Source organism: Polyodon spathula, chromosome 25 (genome assembly GCF_017654505.1).
Source record: "Polyodon spathula isolate WHYD16114869_AA chromosome 25, ASM1765450v1, whole genome shotgun sequence".
NCBI lineage: Eukaryota > Metazoa > Chordata > Actinopteri > Acipenseriformes > Polyodontidae > Polyodon > Polyodon spathula.
This window is the reverse complement of record NC_054558.1, coordinates 13,782,204-13,804,190: the sequence shown is the minus strand read 5'-3', so window position 1 is coordinate 13,804,190 and position 21,987 is coordinate 13,782,204. Positions and strand designations below refer to the sequence as shown.

General features: G+C 38.4%; 1 protein-coding gene across 3 annotated transcripts in view; it reads left to right on the top strand.

Annotated features, from left to right (window-relative positions):
* The window catches only part of rbm19 (RNA binding motif protein 19), an 82,142-nt gene that overhangs the window by 46,129 nt on the left and 14,026 nt on the right, over positions 1 to 21,987 (top strand). For 2 of the 3 annotated variants that reach the window (XM_041228280.1, XM_041228279.1), the window contains exons 21-22: positions 2,980 to 3,085; positions 8,912 to 9,032. In XM_041228280.1, the coding sequence (XP_041084214.1) occupies positions 2,980 to 3,085; positions 8,912 to 9,032 (227 nt within the window). Of the gene's footprint in view, positions 1 to 2,979; positions 3,086 to 5,926; positions 6,356 to 8,911; positions 9,033 to 21,987 lie in introns of those variants that run through there. The other variant, XM_041228281.1, reaches the window with a different exon arrangement.

Genomic DNA, 21,987 nt, shown 5'->3' with positions numbered 1-21,987 from the left:
GTATTCCTTAAAATTTAAGATGCCTTTTTTTCTCAAAAATGTCCAGCGTCTTAAATTCGAGTATAGTGATGTGTGAATTAAAATTGCCAACAAGGTCGGCAATACTGATCAAACCCCTGTATTTTTCGACATGCCAAGCAATACCACATTTCACAAAAAGGAGAAAAACAGGTGACTGGAAATGAGAAGCAGCACATAACTGTAATGCTCTACGTGATAGCAGACGGCTGCCAGCTGCCTCAATACATCATGTTTGTATATATGTGTAATTGAGGTAGCTTTTGTAAATTGCATGTTTTTTATGTTTTATTTTTTCCTCAAATTGGAAATTTAGACTGCATCTTCAATTCCAGGGCTTCTCAGTTCAAAGGAATACAGAATTTTTTTAGATCCCTGCAGGTTTTTTGAAGTAAAGTCAAGAAGTCAAAAGTTTACTAAACTATTATCTAAACACAATATCACTGCCTTATCATGAAAAAGCAATATACAGTATTATAATTGTATTTAATTCTTATAAAGGTAGTGTTTAAATGTCTTCCTTTTACCTTATCACACCTGTGCTGTGGGAAGGTCCTATCCAGACATTTGACCTACTGTACAACACAGGAAGTGATCAGGAAGCAGGACATTTACCCTTTTAACTGTACAGTCATATTGAAGCCTGTGTGATGGGTTTCATAGATAGATCTTAATAGACGTTATCCTGAACTACTTAATATTACCTTTGATGAGATAGTCCCAGACTAGTGCTGTGTAGCTTTTAACAAACAATACCAGGAAGCAGTCACTTAAACTAAAAATTTATAGAGCTCAAAAACTGAGGCATAGCCCTAATAATGTCAACTAAGTCAACTAATAACAGTAATACCAATGATACCATTGCTGCTATGAGTATTATTATTAATAATACTACTACAGTAATAATAATAATAATAATAATAATAATAATAATAATAATAATAATAATAATAAGCAGGATCTTCAACACAACAGAAAGCAAGACCTAAAATGGCTGACACATTGTGGTCACATGACTTCTAGACAGCATGTTACAATACTGCCTTCATATTTGTTAAACATGTGTTTTCTATGATTCTCCCAGTCAGGTTTGGCACAATAAATATGAACTGTTTTCTGGCAAACGAGCATGCTGTAACACAAACCCCACTATCTAGAGGCAGTATGACAGCCCTGTTTGCAGGGTGGGGGCGGGCAGGCAGGTAGGCAAGCAGCACGGGGGATAGCTGTGTCGGTGTGAGTCCTGGGGTTTCTCCTTGTCTCTGATTAAACCCTAACAAGCTGTGTGTGTCTCAGAACAGGCATCACACAGGGAGGTCTGCCAAGCAGACTCCACAGGAGACACACTCTCTTTAACCCTTTCGATACCGGGGTTAGTCAGAGCGCGCCACTCAGTAGCCAGCATTGTGTAACAGGCTAGGGAAGATGAAAGAGAGAAAAGCCAGCAATCAAAAAACTGAAAACTCTAAATAACTGCCTCTGGCAATCGGAGACCATGTCACCACCAAATAATACAAATACTGTTCCCTGTGTGTTTAGAAATATCACACTTGCAAATAGGCAAAATAATTTATAAAGGGTATTTCTTGAAATATAGCCTATGGTGGTTCCATTAAAACATTAAACAACTTCCACAGTAAATTGCCCTTGTCTTTTCACTCTACAGGTTTGTAGATTGTCCCATACTCTTCCATCATCCACTGTCAACCTTTAGATTGTCCCATAGTCTCTCATCCACTGTCACCTTTTCATCATTGCTATATTCTACAAAACACCAGTCTACCAGCCATTTCACTGCTATCTGTACACACCAGTCTACTAGCCATTTCACTTAGTGACCCAGGGAAACTCCCTGTTTTGTTCACAAATCATTTACAGCACTGTTTACGTTGTTATAAGGGTTGTCTTTTTCTGTCTCTAACATTTTTACATCGAGTGAACCTTGTGTTTTGGGTGTCTCATCTCATGCATAAAACACTTGCATTTGAATAGGTTTGAAATATATGTACACAGTATATTATTATTATTATTATTATTATTATTATTATTATTATTATTATTATTATTATTATTATATTTTATTTTTCGTGATTTTTAGAAAACATTAATACATTGTGTGTAGGGTGGCTCATAATAATTTCTCCCAGTTTGAGCAGAAAGAACATCTCAGCTTCGTGGTCCTCTCATCCATACACCTCGGTTATCTCTTATTATACAGCTTACTAGCTCATAAAATCTGCAGGTATACAGAGGTCTGTAATTCACACCTTTTTACATATATCTAGTTAAAAGAAAGTGTTTTATTTGACTTCCAAAGCTGTCCGCTCCACAGTGCCTCTCCTCTCCAGTGAATGCCACCCTCCGCCAGACGCGGACGTGCCTCTTCAGCTGCAGTGCCTATCAGCCCCCCACCCCTCCCGCTCTCGGATAGGGGTGGAATGAATGCCTGCCGTGAGCGAGTAGCGCTGGTCTGCTTTCCACTGCTTAAATAAATAAATAGCAGAGGGCATGGGGGGCACAGTAAACGCACTTGAATGCAATCTGTTTTGATAGACCAAAGCAGGTTCTGCAGTTTAATGCATGTTAGGAACCTACGGCTTAAAACAAAACCACACTCTTCAGATGTTTCTATCTATTTTTTTTTCATCTAAACTCTAGCCTGAAATGATATGCAGCTTCAGAGCAGGATTGTTTTAATAGTTCAGATTTTAAACATTTAAACTATATCAAGTTTAAACATATGTGAAATCTAGAAGTCAGCTGAAAGTCCTTTCTGTGTTCACATGCATGTGCACACGTGTTGTCTCATCCACATGGAACGTTGCATCATAAAAAGTAAGCCCTCTAATGGAGGGGTTATCGTGATGGCTGTTTTTTGATTGCTTACAAAACTTGCCAGTATGTTAATTTATCTTGAGCCACATGGAATCTCATTGTCAGTTTGTGTGGGTTGTCTTGCAGCACATTTGGAGAGTTGAAGACAGTCCGTCTGCCCAAGAAGATGAGCGGGACCGGGACTCACAGAGGATTCGGATTCGTCGACTTCCTCACCAAGCAGGACGCCAAGGTCAGTGCGTGCATATGTCTGCCTGTCCTTCCCATGTGTATTCCCTGCTGGACAACAGTCTAGTGTGATTATTATGGGGCTGTTCACCAACAACTGGAGAGAAGCTGCAGCACAAGCAGGGAGGGTTAGATTTAGGCGTCACAAGCAGGATCTTATTGTTCCTTGCCTAATTGTCTGCAGGCTCAATGCTATGCAATCCATTGAGAAAGACCTAGTCATAGAATTTATTTATTTTAGTATTTCAAAATTCGCAATCATTCCTACATTAGTGCATATTATGGCCATTTTAAGGGGATACTGACAGATAAGCCTCAAGTGGGTTATTATAATAATAAGTACCGAGTCAGAAGCACATGTGTTGCACTAGGTTGAACAAAAATAAAAGATCTTGTGTGGTGGGGATTGTTTTATTCATTTGATCTGGGTTGTTGCGATAATTTTCAAACTGTTTAATTTTTGCACAACTCTACAATGGAATGTTATGCCCAGCAATATTACTATAACTGATGGACCTATAAATACAGTGGGTTCCATGTTTCCGGTACTTTTTCTTTTAAGTGTATCAACTACATTTGTGAAAAATCCCCTGAAGAAACCACCAGGTAGCGCCTTTTCTCTTTAGGACTTTTTAAAAAATACCCTAACTGGTCACCAGAGGGTGTTATTTCAAATCATGTGGCACTGTATCGGGGTTGCCAGATTTTTACTGTGTTTAAAGCCTAAAGTCATTTTATTTTTATTTTTTTACTGAAACCAAGCTTATTATTAACACGTAGGCCTATCCATAAAAAGCTTTCATATGAAATATATCTAGTATAAAGTACTTTACAAAAGTTTTAGGCATGTGTGAAAAAATGCTGTAAAGTAAGAATGTTTTCAAAAATAGACATGTTAATAGATTATATTTATCAGTTAACTAAATGCAAAGTGAGTGAACAGAAGAAAAATCTAAATTAAATCCATATTTGGTGTGACCGCCCTTTGCCTTCAAAACAGCATCAGTTCTTCTAGGTACACTTGCACAAAGTCAGGGATTTTGTAGGCATATAGTCAGGTGTATGATTAAACAATTATACCAAACAGGTGCTAATGATCATCAATTCAATATGTAGGTTGAAACACAATCATTAACTGAAAAAGAAACAGCTGTGTAGGAGGAATAAAACTGGGTAAGGAACAGCCAAACTCAGCTAACAAGGTGAGGTTGCTGAAGACAGTTTACTGTCAAAAGACATACGCCATGGCAAGACTGAGCACAACAACAAGACACAAGGTAGTTATACTGCATCAGCAAGGTCTCTCCCAGGAAGAAATGTCAAGACAGACAGGGGTTTCCAGATGTGCTGTCCAAGCTCTTTTGAAGAAGCACAAAGAATCGGGTAACGTTGAAGACCGTAGGCGCAGTGGTCGGCCAAGGAAACTTACTGCAGCAGATGAAAGACACATCATGCTTACTTCCCTTTGCAATCGGAAGATGTCCAGCAGTGCCATCAGCTCAGAATTGGCAGAAAACAGTGGGACCCTGGTACACCCATCTACTGTCCGGAGAAGTCTGGTCTGAAGTGGCCTTCATGGAAGACTTGCGGCCAAAAAGCCATACCTCTGACGTGGAAACAAGGCCAAGCGACTCAACTATGTATGAAAACACAGGAACTGGGGTGCAGAAAAATGGCAGCAGCTGCTCTGGACTGATGAGTCAAAATTTGAAATATTTGGCTGTAGCAGAAGGCAGTTTGTTTGCTGAAGGGCTGGAGAGCGGTACACGAATGAGTGTCTGCAGGCAACAGTGAAGCATGGTGGAGGTTCCTTGCAAGTTTGGGGCTGCATTTCTGCAAATGGAGTTGGGGATTTGGTCAGAATTAATGGCCTCCTCAATGCTGAGAAGTACAGGCAGACACTTATCCATCATGCAATACCATCAGGGAGGCATCTGATTGGCCCCAAATGTATTCTGCAGCATGACAACGACCCCAAACATACAGCGAAAGTCAATAAGAACTATCTTCAGCGTAAAGATGAACAAGGAGTCCTGGAAGTGATGGTATGGCCCCCACAGAGCCCTGATCTCAACATCATCGAGTCTGTCTGGGATTACATGAAGAGAGAGAAGCAACTGAGGCTGCCTAAATCCACAGAAGAACTGTTCTCCTAGTTCTCCAAGATGTTTGGGCCAACCTACCTGCCGAGTTCCTTCAAAAACTGTGTGCAAGTGTACCTAGAAGAATTGATGCTGTTTTGAAGGGAAAGGGTGGTCACACCAAATATTGATTTGATGTAGATTTTTCTTCTGTTCACTCACTTTCCATTTTGTTAATTGATAAATCTAAACTATTAACATGTCTCTTTTTGAAAGCATTCTTACTTTACAGCATTTTTTCACACCTGCCTAAAACTTTTGCACAGTACTATATATGTGATAAAAATCACAAGCTCCAGCACAGCTCATCCACTTGTCATTAGAAACTCTGAAGGCACAATCAACATTCATACCAGCAACCAGATTATAGCGTGATTACATTACTGAAGCACTAATGCTGCTACTGTTTTCCAAACAATAATGCAAAGAAAACAGTTTAGTCTTTTAAAGTTATACCACCAATCTAATTAGATGATCAACATCAATTAAATGCACCTTAATAAACTAAAATTAAACTTATTCCCTTCAATATCCTCGTCAATTAACACAATTGTTCGTCTGTCACTCCTGGGAAACAGTGTTGCATAATTTGTGTGCACTGCAGCGGATTGGCTGCAAAGTTCTGGGCTGGGATCATTTATTAAAAATGAATTACCTAATCACAAAAGTATTTATTTGAACAAAGTTGTTCTTTTTTTATGTAGATAGTAAACTACCCTGAAACACGCGTCATTTTTCGCACTGAGGATTGACAGCGAAGTCACCAGATCTATAGTGCCAGAGGACAACATAGATCAGCCACAGTGGCCGCTGGTGCGCAGTGAACCGTGGCTTGCCTTGCCAACCTAAGCCCTCCCTGCTCGGGCGACACTCTGCCAATTGTGCGGCTCCCCCTAGGAACCCACGGCCACGTTGTGCCATGACATAGCGTGGATTTGAACCTGCGATCTCCAGGCTGTAGGGTGTATCCTGCACTCCACGCGGAGCACCTTTACTGGATGCTCCATTCGGGAGCTCAGCTAATCCAAATATATTTAATCTCCAGTTAATTCTCCAGCTCCATGTGGTTTGTAAAAATTGTTCTAACATGTTTCAGTTTGTGTTGTTTTAAATGCCCATTTCATTTAACTGTTTCCTGTAAAATGTGTTTTATTTATTTTATTTTGCTCGTATTTAAATTTGATCTTATTGTACTGTCATAACTGCTCTTATCTGCATTATGATGTTCTGTAAAGCGATAACTTGTAATATGATATTTTGTAACAATTGTAAGTTGCCCTGGATAAGGACATCTGCTAAGAAATGAATAATAATAATAATAATAATAATAATAATAATAATAATATACTGAAGGAATCTCCAGCCCAGATAAGGGTATATTCCAGTTAAACAAACAAACTGTTAACAGTTGTAGTAGAATAGTGAGGATGTCATTGTTGTGGCGTGTTGGAAGGTAATAATGGCACCCCTGAGTCAATAAAGCCTGAGACCGCATGCCGTGCTGCAACTATCCCATTTTCCTTTAACCCTTTCCTGCCTTAATATAATGACCATATACGGGCATGAATATGACCACTTGGTGTTTTAGCACTTGTACTTTGGCAACCTTAAATCATAAATCAAAACCCAGTATATCCACAGAAAGGCCTTATGTAGCGGTATTCAATAGTATAATGCCTTTTGTTGTGGCATGTCTATATGTCTTTATAAATCAGCCCTGTCCCCAAAGATTCATGACACAATTATTAATAAAGAATATTCAAAAACAGCCAATTTTAACCCCTAAGTTGTCTGTATAATATATATATATACACTCACACACACACACATACCGTACCAGTCAAAAGTTTGAGTACACTTGCTGGAAACTAGTTTTTTTCATAATTGACAACGTTACAATATACAAAATAAAACATCAGGAGTATCAAAGCAATGTTCAAGAGAATTGAAGATTGTCTCCAAATCTTGGATTCCTCAAAGTAGCCACCCTTTGCCTTAATAACAGCCTCACAAACACTAGGCATTCGGTTAACAAGTTTCAGCAGGAAATCACGACACGTCTTCCCAGCTCTTCTGCAGCAATTCCCAGAGGTGTAGGGCACTTGTGGGTAGCTTTGCTTTGACGCTTCTGTCCAGTTCATCCATACAAGTTCTGTGGGATGGAGGTCTGGAGACTGGGCAGGCCAGGTCATTAGATTGAGTTGTCCTTCACTTTCCTTCTTCGCCAGATAGTTCTTGCACAACTTTGAGGTGTGTTTCGGTTCATAATCTTGCTGAAGAATGAAGGACTGCCCAACTAGCCGTAATCCTGATGGAATGGCATGCCTCTGAAGTATGCTATGATAGCCATGCTGGTTGAGCTTGCCATGGACTTGGTAAAGATCACCAACTCTGTCACCAGCAAAACAACCCCAGACCATGACACTGCCTCCTCCATGCTTGACAGTGGGAACCACACATGCAGAACTTATGCGTCTTAAACATCTGTACTTCTAGTAGCATTTAGCTGAGCTTGTATTTCAGGGGCAGTTAATCGCCGGTTTCGCAGACTTGTGACTCGATTGAACTTGTTCTTTTATTCTGAGGTCACCCTTGGCTTGCCTGACCTTGTTCGGTGCCAGTTTCTTCAACTCGTTTGATGGTCTTGGCCACAGCAGTTACAGACACTTGCAAAGTTCTTGCGATTTGTCTTAAAGATTAACCTTCACTTCTTAAATTAATTACAGACTGTCTTTTTTTTCTTTGCTTAACTGAGCGTATTTTGCCATTTTCTGCTCCCTTACATTCAGGAATGACAAACCTGTGCCTATGCTACCTATATTTATAGTAATCATGGACCCTCACCTGTTAACAATTATTGATATCAAAAGGTCAATTAGGTAACATGCTAGTTAACTCAGAGAACATCTAACAAAGATAATTGTATGCTTAGGCCAGTGTTCTGACACTGTGTTATACACATTTCACACTTTTAACTGACTTAGGCTTCAGACCCCTTGCTTTGGATGACCATTTCATTGAAATTGACAAGATTCACATTTTAATTTAAAAATTTAATTTTTGAATGCAATTCACTTATGATTATCAGCTTATATAAGTACACATATCATATAATGAAATAGTGTTTATAGACAAGTTTATACAGTCTCAAGCATAGATAATCATGAAAAACCTGGTTTCAAGCAGGTGTACTCAAACTTTTGACTGGTACTAATATATATATATATATATATATATATATATATATATATATATATATATATATATATATATATATATATATATATATATATACACACACACTGACACCGTGACACACACGTGACACACACCCACACAGATATATATATATATATATATATAAGAGAGAGAGAGAGAGAGAGAGAGAGAGAGACACACACACTAGGAAGTTACAGTTGATGATTTAAAATAAAAAGTCAGATTTCAAATATCTCCTACCATTGAGGATCTACAGTAGTATGTCTGAGCAATGGCCTGTATGCCAAAATTCCTGAGAACTGCCCTATTTGCAGCACTGTCAGCTACCTTATGGAAGCAGTCCAGGCTGAGCAAAATATCAGAAAGCACATTATGGTGCTTCACTAACAAAGTAACAGGATTGACAGTTTTGAAAATGTTTGCACTGCTATGTATAAATGTGTGCCCCTGATTTCCCTGTCTCCCCTCAGAAAGCCTTCACAGCTCTGTGCCACAGCACCCATCTGTACGGACGCCGCTTGGTCCTGGAGTGGGCTGACTCAGAGGAGTCGGTAGAGACACTGAGGAGGAAGACTGCCCAGCACTTCCACGGTGAGTGGCACTCTTATTATCCACCACTGCAGGTAGAATACCCTACAAACAGGACACAGTGGAGAGGCTCTATGTGTATGTGCCACATCTTACATTGTTTTGTATATCTGGAGAATTGCTGGTATTAGCATTATTTATTAAGAGTAATAGATGATATATATCATATATATCTATATCTAATATCTATAATATATATATATATTATATAATTATAGTATATATATATATATATATAATTATTCTGTCTGTATCCGTCCATCTATAGATATACATATGCATGTATATGGGGACAGACCCATCTAGTAGATAGGTCATGAAACTTGGTATGAACCCAATTTGGTCCGAGGCAATAATCACTTAAAGTCCAAGGTCAGGTACAGCGTCAAAAAGACTTAAAGCACAGGTGTCTAGTAGCTGGAAAAAGCAGAGGCAACCTTTCAATGGCTGAGTGAGACAGGACTCTGACTTGGGCTTACTTCGGCTTGTTTTTTTTTTCCGTGTAGACATGCACCACAGAGATAACACGGACATAAACAAAGGAGATAGCTGCTTCTGCATCCAGTGCACAAAGAATATCACTGACATTTGCAGAGCTTTTTGAGATGCTGTAGGAATAAAATAATGACTTGGATCGCATTATTGAGGAGTATGGTGATAAAACGAGTGATCAGGAGGGGGTTTTTCAGTATGCGCGTCTATAAAGAGGTATGTGAAAAATACAACGAACAAGGGGTGGGGTTTGGCTGGGGATGCAGTATTGTGTACTTTTGCGATTCAGTACCTTTTAAACCTGTTTTACTTTGAAAAAAATTATTTTAAACAGTGCGTGTGAAAATCAATTAGACCTGATGCGCATGACAAGCACTGATTAAATGGACCGCTAAGGGTTAACATCCTGTACTATAAGTTATTGAGTATTGAATTCCGGGGATATGTGGAGGTGACTCTGTCAATCATTGTCTCACTTACAATTGTAGCAAATATCTGGAGAATTACTTATCAAATTGGGATTAAACATGGCATTGCTAATTCTTATTTATACTATTCTGTGTGTACTGATATGTGACCCGGGACAGCAAAATCAGTCGGAAGTCGCATATGTAGATTTTACACAGTGGTTAGATTACTGAGTGAAGTCATGAATTATCGATTTTTAGTTTTACACATTTTTTTGTGTACTTAACAGTCCAAACTATCGTTTTATCAAGTTTATTTTGTAAAATAATGTCTCTATTATACTGTAAATAGACAGTTTGGTAACAACAGCGATCTATAGCTTGTCAAAATTAGCTGAAACAAAGACTAAAATCCGCAACATAGTCCTTCCACGCATACACATCATCCGGTTATCTTTTGAAAGCTGTAGTTTCCCTCTTTCCCGCTATGTAGGTCACTAATAGACTGACATCCTATTTAGCCAATGAAAACGGTTTTAAGAAGTGGTTGCAGTATAAAAAATTCTGCTTGTTGCTATGCGTGACATCATTTGGCTTCTTGTAGTATCCACCGATTGGCTGAATGCCGCCACGCGATTTGACTTCTGGGACAGCGGCATTGCTGTGGTTGTGAACGCAGAGAATTTGTGATATTAAACTCTGGCAAAAAGTAAATAAATCACAGGCGAATTATGTCTTTATCAAAAGAACAGGATGTTGCAAATTCTCTTAACATTTTATGATCCAGCAACATGGAATCTGCTGCAACTGACAGACAGTGGATGCAGCTGGTTTCGGGATGTTTTTGTGATGGTGCATGCTCGTCTGAGTCTGACAGTGAGAGTGGTGATGTAGATGACCCTGATAATGTCGACTGCATAAGCGAAGATGATCGTTTCTGTGCTGATAGTGATGACAACGCGGCTATCATTGTTGAAGTAGCTGTGGTGATGGAGAATCATGTCTCTGACATTGTTATTGATATCAATACTAGAACCGAGTAATTATTAATTACATTTGGAAACAATCCTGGTCCAGGTTGATCATTGTGTCTGCTGGTTTCTTGTTCCAAATGAGCTCAGAATTACTTAATCAAACCCTTAATTGAACCAATAATTAATTTGCCTAATCAGAGTTTTTTTTAATGATTTTTAACTCTTAAATGGCATGTTTCATATACCGATTAGCACTAATCCTGGACTAGCTAATGTTAACTGAGGTAAGGTAGTCCAAGATATGTATTTCAGAATATGCAAATACCAAGTGAAATGTAAATAGTAAATGTAAATGTAAATGGTTCAGCACTTTTAATTTAAAAGTATTTACATTTTTGTTTAAAAAATAAAAATAGCTATGAATTGTAAAAAAAAAAAAAAAAAAGAAGAATTTTTCTATGTTTCAATAAATGAAAAATAAATATGTATCATATAATTTCTTTATCATATTTTCCAGAAAGGTATGAGGAGTTATTGGTGAACATTTGGTGTGTGTGTCAGAATTCTAGCATAATGGTTGCTAAGGAAATAGCTGGAAAGTAGATGTCCCATGTTTCAACTTAATTTTCTCAAAATGGCATCTTCTGACTTTACTGATTTCAAAATGTCATGTCACTGACCCTATTTGAGATATATCAATAAGTTTGGTATTATTTTAAAGCTTATTATATGTCCAATCGATTGCCACAATAAAACAGTTTTTGAAATTTTGACCAAGTGACGATTTCGCTGTCCTGGGTCACATATATGTATCAAGGTTAAATTACTGGAATTGACAAATCACAATCACAAAAAAAAATCACACTTACTTTCACAGGCTTTTAAGTTTGGCTACTTTTATATTTTAAATATTTCATATTTTATTATATATCATACTGCCGCAATGTGCATTATTCTAACTGTTAGTAAGATCGATCCTTTGCTCAAAGCAAAAAGTATTATAACACAGGCATGCTGTATGTTATTGGTTTTATGTCTGCAGTTCACATGACATTGCATAAGTAAGCTTCCAATGGTGTTACTAATGATTATTACACATGGAGTTTGTAAAAAACAAACAAAAAAATGTCTTCTTGCCTAAAGTTTGAATACTGTAAATAACTTGCTTAAACAAAATTATTTTTAGAGTAAGTAGGCTATCACCCAGCAGTTGCTTGTCTGCTATTTGAGACATTGACACTATATTCTGTGTCATTGACAGTTTCCTTCAAAGCTGTTATCAAAATACAGTAAAATCTGTTCATAAAAATATCTTCCTCAGACACTTTGCTGAGGCTGCAAGTATTGTCGCTTGGTTTAAAAGCATGTTTGCAATAGATAAATGCAAAGGCAGCACAGCTGGGTGAGGCAGCGGAGCAAGATGGGCATGTTTGGAATGTGGATGGAATGCTCCAGTGTGAGGCTGGGTGAGGAAGCTGAGATGACACTTGTTTGGGATGTGGATGGAATGCTCCAGTGTGAGGCTGGGTGAGGAAGCTGAGATGACACTTGTTTGGAATGTGGATGGAATGCTCCAGTGTGAGGCTGGGTGAGGAAGCTGAGATGACACTTGTTTGGAATGTGGATGGAATGCTCCAGTGTGAGGCTGGGTGAGGAAGCTGAGATGACACTTGTTTGGAATGTGGATGGAATGCTCCAGTGTGAGGCTGGGTGAGGAAGCTGAGATGACACTTGTTTGGAATGTGGATGGAATGCTCCAGTGTGAGGCTGGGTGCTGGAAGCTGAGATGACACTTGTTTGGGATGTGGATGGAATGCTCCAGTGTGAGGCTGGGTGAGGAAGCTGAGATGACACTTGTTTGGGATGTGGATGGAATGCTCCAGTGTGAGGCTGGGTGAGGAAGCTGAGATGACACTTGTTTGGAATGTGGATGGAATGCTCCAGTGTGAGGCTGGGTGAGGAAGCTGAGATGACACTTGTTTGGAATGTGGATGGAATGCTCCAGTGTGAGGCTGGGTGAGGAAGCTGAGATGACACTTGTTTGGAATGTGGATGGAATGCTCCAGTGTGAGGCTGGGTGAGGAAGCTGAGATGACACTTGTTTGGAATGTGGATGGAATGCTCCAGTGTGAGGCTGGGTGAGGAAGCTGAGATGACACTTGTTTGGAATGTGGATGGAATGCTCCAGTGTGAGGCTGGGTGAGGAAGCGGAGCAGGACTGACTTGTTTTGTACAGTACGTTAAATAAAAAGGTGCTCATATTAAATGTTTTTTTCCTTCATTTTGTTCATAGGAACACAAACATAGCATAAACCATTGTATAACAAAATTACAATACTCACGGTGTAGCATAAAAGATAACTGTCAATATCGTAATGTATCTAAACCATGGTAAGCCAAGCACCTGATGAGCTCAAGCAGACACCTGCAGCTAAATTGGGGAGAAAGTGGAAGTAAAATAATTTGGCAAAAAAAAATCAGCAACCTCCACTCACCCTTGCTCTGTCTACCACACCCTGTCTACCAAACCCCTCCCACACTCAACCTCTCTGTCTACCACACCCCTCCCGCACTCACCTTCGCCCGGTCTACCACACCCCTCCCACACTCACCCCGGCTGTGTCTACCAAACCTCTCCCACAATTGACCTCTCTGTCTACCACACCCCTCCCACACTCGCCCTCTCTCTGTCTATCACACCCCTCCCACACTCGCCCTCTCTGTCTACCACACCTCTCCCACACTCGCCCTCACTCTGTCTACCACACCCCTCCCATACTCGCCATCTCTCTGTCTACCACACCCCTCCCACACAGGGTTCTCACCAGCACTGTTGAGCATAACAGGCGTTACGTTGCTACCTGGAAAAATGACACGGTAATCGGGCCGCTACGCTGTGATTTCAGTTTGTGTAACGGCCAAAAAATAATACTCATCCTGTGAAGCATTGTTGATTATTCCTTTATGTGAGAAATTGGTTTGCTTAAAATACTTGTTTCAGCTTTCAGTTCTCTTCAATTGGTTGGTTGTGACAGCATGTTCTTTAGTTTGGTGCATGTAATGTGTTCAACACAGAGACATGATTGAACTTCACTGAACTTTATTAGTTTGCACTATAACTCTGATTCCCATTTACTAAATGCCAAACTTAGTCCCACGTTACAGATTTCCTAAATTCTGAATAGGTTTGCAGAGATGTTCATGTACTGATAATAATAATAATAATAATAATAATAATAATAATAATAATAATAATAATAATAATAATAATAATGTAATGATAATAATTTTCTGCATTATTTTGACTGTGACGCGGTTTTCTTTCCGCTGCAGAACAGTAAAGCAAAATTGTGCCAATAGACAGTGCTATAGTTAATGTTAATACTGTAGCGATATGGACTGTCTGTGTTACGTGTTACATGGTTTTGTGTCGTCGTTCCGTTTTTTGCCCTGAGTACCTGTGCATTTGAACGAGTGCACCTGTGCAGCTTGCACGCTGCTGTGGGCTGTGTTGTGGTCCGCTGACCTTCTCAATAAAACCTGAATGAGATCTTGCTGTGGTCGTCTGCCTCCCTTTGGTTTGAACAATTTGTTTTCTATTTTTTTTTCCCGTTAGGATGCCATGTGGGTTTTTTTGTTTTGTTTGTTTTTTTTACAAGCAGCATCGTCCGCTGATTGTTTCTATTAGAGCCTCTGTCCTCCCATTTGTAGCATGCATATGTTACATGATCAAGCGGAAGAGTTTTCATTTGTCAAAATGAAATCAAACTAAACAATCTGTATTGACTCATCTACAAGCTGACAGTCTTCCACAAGTACATTCTTCAAGTCCTTCGCCACCGTGGTGAAATAGGTCAGCCACAAGGAAAACATTTCACACGTGACAAAAGGCTAGCAGGAACGTAACATTAGAAGCTGGGTTAAATAGTTAAATCGTTCAGATGAAGAACAGTAGTGTGTATTCCAGACAGTTTTGAGATCATTTTTATTTCAAGGTCTTTAGAAAAAAATCTAAAATTTTAAAAGTTCTAAATTTTACAGTAATCCTTTTGTATGACTTCAGTTTCCCATGGATATATTTTCATGTAGTATGTATGTTTTAAAATATGGGACACAGTAGATGTCCAGTTTTAATTGCGATAAGTGGAAAAAACGTTTGTATATTCCTTAACTATGGAACAACATTGACGCACTCTTTGTCTACCATGCCCTTTTATCTGGTCCTATATTATATATATATATATATATATATATATATATATATATATATATATATATATATATATATATATATATATATATATTTTTTTTTTTTTTTTTTTTTTTTTTCCATGATGGTTGTTGATGGTATGTATCTAACTGTGTACAGTAACCAAAGAGAGCCCATGTCTCAAAAGAAAGTGACTAAACAAAGTCTTTCAATATATGTTACTTCAGCCATTTAACATGTACACATTTATGTGCTTGTCAGAAAATGAAAATACTGTATTCAATATCTGAAAATGTATGCGCACAAATGGTACTCATTTTTTTCACAAGCAAACCCGCAACGAAGCAGTTACCAGATGGTCACAGCAATGCTAAAACTGAATTATAATAATCCTAATTAGGGATGGGTCAGTGTAGTCAAATACACTAAAATAAACTATTCGAATAGCATATTATATATTCGAGTACACAAAAAAGCCTAGCTTTTTTAGCTACTAGTAGAAGTAAACGTCTTATTTTTTTAATGCTGACGCTTAACACGTGTTATGTCAGTCTTAAACCCGTTGTTATTTGCATATTAAACGTAAGGACCCTAATTAATTATGCAGTGCTTGTAATAGCAACATTCTACAGTAATCTTTCTGTTTGAAATTGTTGCCAATTTTATTGCCTTGTTTTTAGCTAGTGTTAACAGATCCCTGCTTGAGTTCCTCTGTAATGACTGTACACAGCAGCTTCTGCAGCTGTTGCTAGCCAGTTGTGAAACAGATTCTGGGAGCATGGCACCGGTGAACTTTGAATGTGTGAACTGAAATAAAATAATGTATATAGCAAGTGCTAAAAGAAGTAATCCAAACTTGTGTAACATTGAAATTAGAAAGGTAATTTAACGTTATGATGAATATAAAGACATACTAAATGTTAAGCAGAACAACGCAGTGACTAATAAGAAAAGGAGATATTCTTGGAGTTGGAAAAGAGTTGCAGTTCAATGTAAAACATCTACTGTTGACTTTCTGTGAATGGATGGAGTAACCTGACCATTAAAAGTACAACCAGGTACAACCTTGTTTTTAATTATTTACAGGCTATTGAATAAACAAAGTAACTTGACTTAGATTCTTCTGATGCCAGTACTTAATGGCTAGTTGTAATTAAACTATTGGAATGTATTTTCTATTGTTTTGGACAGGTTACTTCCTATTGGCTTATTGGTTGCTTAGTTGTAGAAAACCCGATATTGTAAATGATTTGCTATGTCGCAGGAATGAGTACCACCAACACAGCACTTCGGTACGCAGTCTCAGATTCTGACTGTACAAATATGATGTGTGGCGGGAAAGTTAGGATTTAGTTCGTAGTTATGTTTTTAAAAAGTGGTTTGTAAATTTAATTTTTGGTACACTGGCCCATTTTCCTGGATTCATGAAACGAAAGCCATGTGCACTAATATATATATATATATATATATATATATATATATATATATATATATATATATATATATATATATATATATATATATATATATATATATATATATATATATATATATATATTTAATATTAGTGAAATGTAACCCGCCCAGTTGAGCCTGTGGTGCTTCGTAACTACTGACCAAACTGCGATCTCTACCGGCGCAGGGCTATGGTTAATGTTGAACCCTACACACACCTCTCTCTGTCTACCACGCCCATCCCTCGCTCACTTGCTCTTTGCTAAAGAATCATGTAGTAGTCATTGAAATTGCAGCCATGGTCAGCACTTTCATGTTCCATAAAATACATGCTAGACATGCAAAAAGCCTCCGCTCACTACCCAATCACACTTTCTTTCTCCCTCGCTCAAGCTGTCTCTCTCTCGTCCCACCTGCTTGCCTGGCTGGCTGTGTGAGCAGTCAGTGCTGCATCATTGTCCAGGGCTCAGGGGCAGGCATTGATGTTCTCTGTACATGTTTGTTTAGGGAGATCATTAGACATTAAAGAGCTGGCTCCTGAATCAATGCAGGGAGTGCAGCACTTTTGCCCCCAGCTCGATGCGCGCTTAGTGTGGAGTGACCAGCTCAGAACAGGTCTGTGATCAGATTAGCTTCATTCTGCTCATCTTTGTAAGTACTGTCAATGGTCAATTATTCCACAGTTAATAGCCCATGCAGAAGACAGTTACGCTAGTTGAAACAGAACAGTGTTTGTGTATATACAGTCGCCTCCCCATAATACGGGTTTCTACTTAAATGGGATACAACTCTTGGAGACGGATCTTCCAATGCTGTGTATGTCGTGTAATTGGGCTTCACTTTGTTTAATTGGGATACAGAGATCGCTTTTCAGAGCAAGACAGGTTCCCATAGCATAGTGCAGTGAGTCGTGATTATGCTGTGACTTGCATAAATGGCTCAAACCACGTTGAGTTCTTGCAGGAGCTGGAGTCTCCTGTGGGTTCTCAGGCAGCTGTTGCAAAAAAAGCTGGTGTGTCAACATCGCAGGTGCCTCGCCATGTGATAAGATGTGATTTAATTATTTTTCATTTCATGTAGAAATAAAAAAAACACCGATTGAATTTTGTTTAGAAATAATAAATGGGCTTGTATTTCAATTTATGTATTTAACATTTAATCATATTGTGATTTGATTTCATTATTTTTCTTTTCATTTAGAAAAGAAAAAGTGTTCAAATGCCTCTCGTTTAATTGGGACAACCTTTTATTCAGGATATTTTTACTTATCAGAGGCATTCTGATGAAGCGACACAGACTATTTTGAACTCGATATTTCGAAATTTAAAGGGTGTGCATCTACCTGTGAGATGAAGACCATCCTACTCTGAACCAGAGTTGTCTGAGTCTGGGGCATGTTTTAAACACTGGGACACATCAAGGTTCTCAGTCCATAAACCATCTATCATGTGTTCTGAATCCAGCTGAGTTGAAGAGATTGCAGGAGAAAAGAATGTAAGTGTTCAGGAACGAGAGGAGGCCATCTTGGCTCATCTGGTTCCTAATAGGTGATTGATCTCAAAACGTTGTCACGTTGGGTTTTAAAGTATTCCGGTGATTCTGCCTCAACAACATGCCCATTTCATAGGACATATTGAAGAAAAATGTCAGAAGTATTTTCTGGTATAACAATGTTATTTTGTTAATTCCAAATGGGCTGTCTGTTTGGTTTAGCAGGGTCCGGATTGGTCAAATCCTTGCCCTCTGGTTATTTCATCGATCAGAGACTTCTGTGAAACAGGACAGGATGCAGGATTAGTGTGTAAAAAACAACAATATAAGAAACAATTTGTAGTTTAAACCTAATCCAAATGTGAAATATTTAGAATTTGGTCTGAACATCATCAGAAATATACCTGTGAAATCTAGTTGGTCTAGTTGGTACTGCCATGTTTGAAATGGTTTAAAAACGAAGTATAGAACTCATTCAAAAACAGTCGCCCTGGCTCATCTCAACAGTGTAATGTAAACAGAACATCAAGTGAGGACTTGAGATCAATCAAACTCGTAACGAAACTCAGTTCCTCAAATACAAATAACAACTCTTATAAAATAACCCTTAGTGAGCGACAAGGTAGTAAGAGGTGCACATTTATCACATGTACATAAACACGGTTAACTTGCCAAAACACAACACAAAACTGGTATTATTAATCTTTAGCAGTTGTTGAGTAAATGTTGTTTTGTAGTACTAAGTCGTTTCTAAATATCTGTTACACTACCAAAGTATTCTTCATGCCTGCCACTTTCGCCAGGTTTTATTTAGATACGTGGAACCCCCCGCTTTTATAATACATTGGAACATGCTGCACAATCCTAGTCACAGGCAGTATGTGTAGAATTGTGGCAGCTTGCTCTGTAACTTGGAAAAATAACAGCCTGTGTAGTTATTTTTTGTTCTAGGCTCCGAATTGATAAGAAGTACATTCTTTAGCACTCCTTTCTTTAGATAGTTTTAAAATTATTAAAATGCATAAATATTGCTAAAATGTGATAGCTAGTTCTGTTTTAAGGAATGCTTGGAAAGGATCCCCTGGAGTTGTTAAATTTTTGTAAAATAAACTCCTAATACAGTGGTTCTGCTGTTTATTTCCTAAATAGTGAGCTCGCACATGTAGAGAGATTCTTTATTATTTCATTTTATTGCAATAAAAGAACACAATTTAGAAGCTGACCCTTTTATTGTGCATTTCTGTATATTTGACAGGTATGTTTATCCCCCCCATTGTAATTATTTCTGTTGTAATACCCAGTAGTCTTGCTTTAGTGCTGTAGTAATGTACATTGAATCAAGTGGTCCATGATGTGTATTTTTTTATAACACTGGTCTCTAAAGTGTTTAATTAGATGCACTTAAATTGTTTTGTTTTTATTGCAATATTTCATTTGTATTTCTGTAAATTGTATGGGCATTCTGAAAAAGGTTGCATGGAATAAAGTATTTGTTTACGACTTAAACTGTAATAATAAAAATGTGAAGGAGACTGCAGCGGATGCAGTTCATTGAAATTGTTCTGTTGTAACTGCTGTGTTTGCATGTCCTGTGGATGCACTTTGACTTCTGTGTTAAAACAGGACAGTAAGGTAGGAACACTGTTTTCAGTTTTCACTCTCTTCTGTGTTCTTGCTACATGACTTTCTTTTCCAGGGGACTTTGAGTATCCTGATGCACATTGTTGTTATTGCCCAACACCACTATACAGTGTAGGGTTATTTATTCCATAAACACATTCATCTTGTACACATGTAGTCTTGTACAAATTAATGCAGTAGTCATTTATTTTCAACTGTACTCATGGGTTATCTGAGTGGTTACCAGCATCCCAAATAAAGATGACAGTTAACCCTGATAAGGACTTTCCTGGTAACCTGGGTGCCAGCCGGACCCCAGCAATAAAATTAGGGATGTAAATATCATTTAAAAATACTGTATAAACTATTCAAATTATAATGTTAAAACGTGTGACCGTTAAGGAGTTAATCTGATGGGTGTTACTGGTACCAATTTTAGTATTGTGATACTCAGTACTAACGATCCCACCAGATGAGTCACATGAAGCGTTAACCACTTAACTAATAAAAAGTCACTGGAAAATTAATTTGTATAGTTATAGGATTTAAGTAAAGGCAAATATGGTAAAGCGGTACTGTGTGTCACGGTGGTACCGTCTGCTACGGCAGTATTGTGTGCCCCAGAAAATACTGACATGTTCCTCTCAGCTTTATATATAGTTTAGATTATACTCACCAAAGATGAAAATACAATGGGTGAATCTGCAGCAACAACTGACTGTACAACTATAGCAACTTTTTACATAAAATCCCAGACGTCCAAAAACACAAAGTCTGATTTAGATTAAAAAAAAAAAAAAAAACAATTTTAGAGTCCAGTTCACGTCAATCAAATTTTGAACTCCTACATGTAAATTCTGCTGCTTAGAAAAATGAACATGTTTAGAAAAATGAACATGTTTACATGCTCTGGTGTCAGTCTTGTGCGCAGACGATTAGGCCAGCTTTGGGAAAACACGTTCTGAAGGTACAGACGATGCTGGAATGCAAAGGTAACACTTTCCCAGTATTCAGGTTCTACAAAACTAATCAATGCACGAAAACCTGTACCCTCAACGAAACTTAAAGACAGCGTATCTGTAGTGATCATGGTACACAGCAAGTCAGTTTTTCGACACATTGTGTTGTTGCATTTTCTTGCACTGCCAGAAACAAACGCTGTCAGTGTTGTTTGATTTTTGTCTTCACGTGAAACAGAGCGATGTTTCAGCTTCAGGTGGTTCAGCATTGCTCCAGTGCTACTTGTCAGCTTTTTATTACACAGTTTACATTTAACTGTGACAGGTGTTATTTCTGTGAAATGATTCCAGGCATTACTTCTTTTCAATCACTCAAACTTCAAACTATAGATGCCCATACTGCTCTGGAAAAGTATTTACCAAATATCGCGATAACGAGAGGGGTCGTAGTTTGTTTTTGTTTTGTTTTTTTTTTGTTTTTTTGAGTTGAGTGATGGACATGTAAAGCAACCTATCCAGCTGCTCCCTCAAAGATGAGACGTGATTTGAGATGCGGAAGGCTGTTGCTAAGGCTACGAAACGTAGTAGTAAACAAGTAAGACGCCATTTGAAAGCTGCATTTCTGTAGTTTGTTTAAAGTCTGGTGTAGCAACTAAAATATATTAACGGATTAACGGTAAGACATATACTTAACAGTAAGATAAATACTTGTCTTTTAAACATTTAACATTTTACAACCCTAAATAAAACATATAAATAACAAGTGGAGTAAATGAATGAATGAAATTGTGAACTGTGTTGTTTATGCTGTGCAAAATGGATAACACGCCCAATGCGCACAGCTATCTCCTAGCAAGTGAAGGCACCACTGTATGCTGGACGCTGTAGTTTGTTCTACGAACGTGTCGTCCGGGCACATGAGATCATGGGGAAAGCCCCGAGCCTCCTCTTCCATTTGGTATATTAACTGCGTTCCTAGCAGCTCTTTCCATTTTTGAGTTACAGGCATTTGAACCCACCTACTGGTTTGCTGTGCCTCACAGCACTGGAGCACTGAATGAGGGGGTGGTAGAAGGTACGCTTACAGGCATGCCTGACACTGATGGAAAGCGCAAAGCCTGCGCTTTTAAATGACGTTGAAACCAGAACACTATCTGTTGAAGCGACCAAGTAATAGGCAACAAACTAAACTCAGGAGCTGATTCAGGTAACGCGACTCAAGCCTTTGTTTCGGTTTGCTGTAGTTTCGACTATAGAACTTGAACCAGGAAGCTCACTGTTACGGTGCCTGAGATATTCACACGAGAAGGTGGGGCCTGGCGATACAATACAGCTGGGGTCCATACAGAC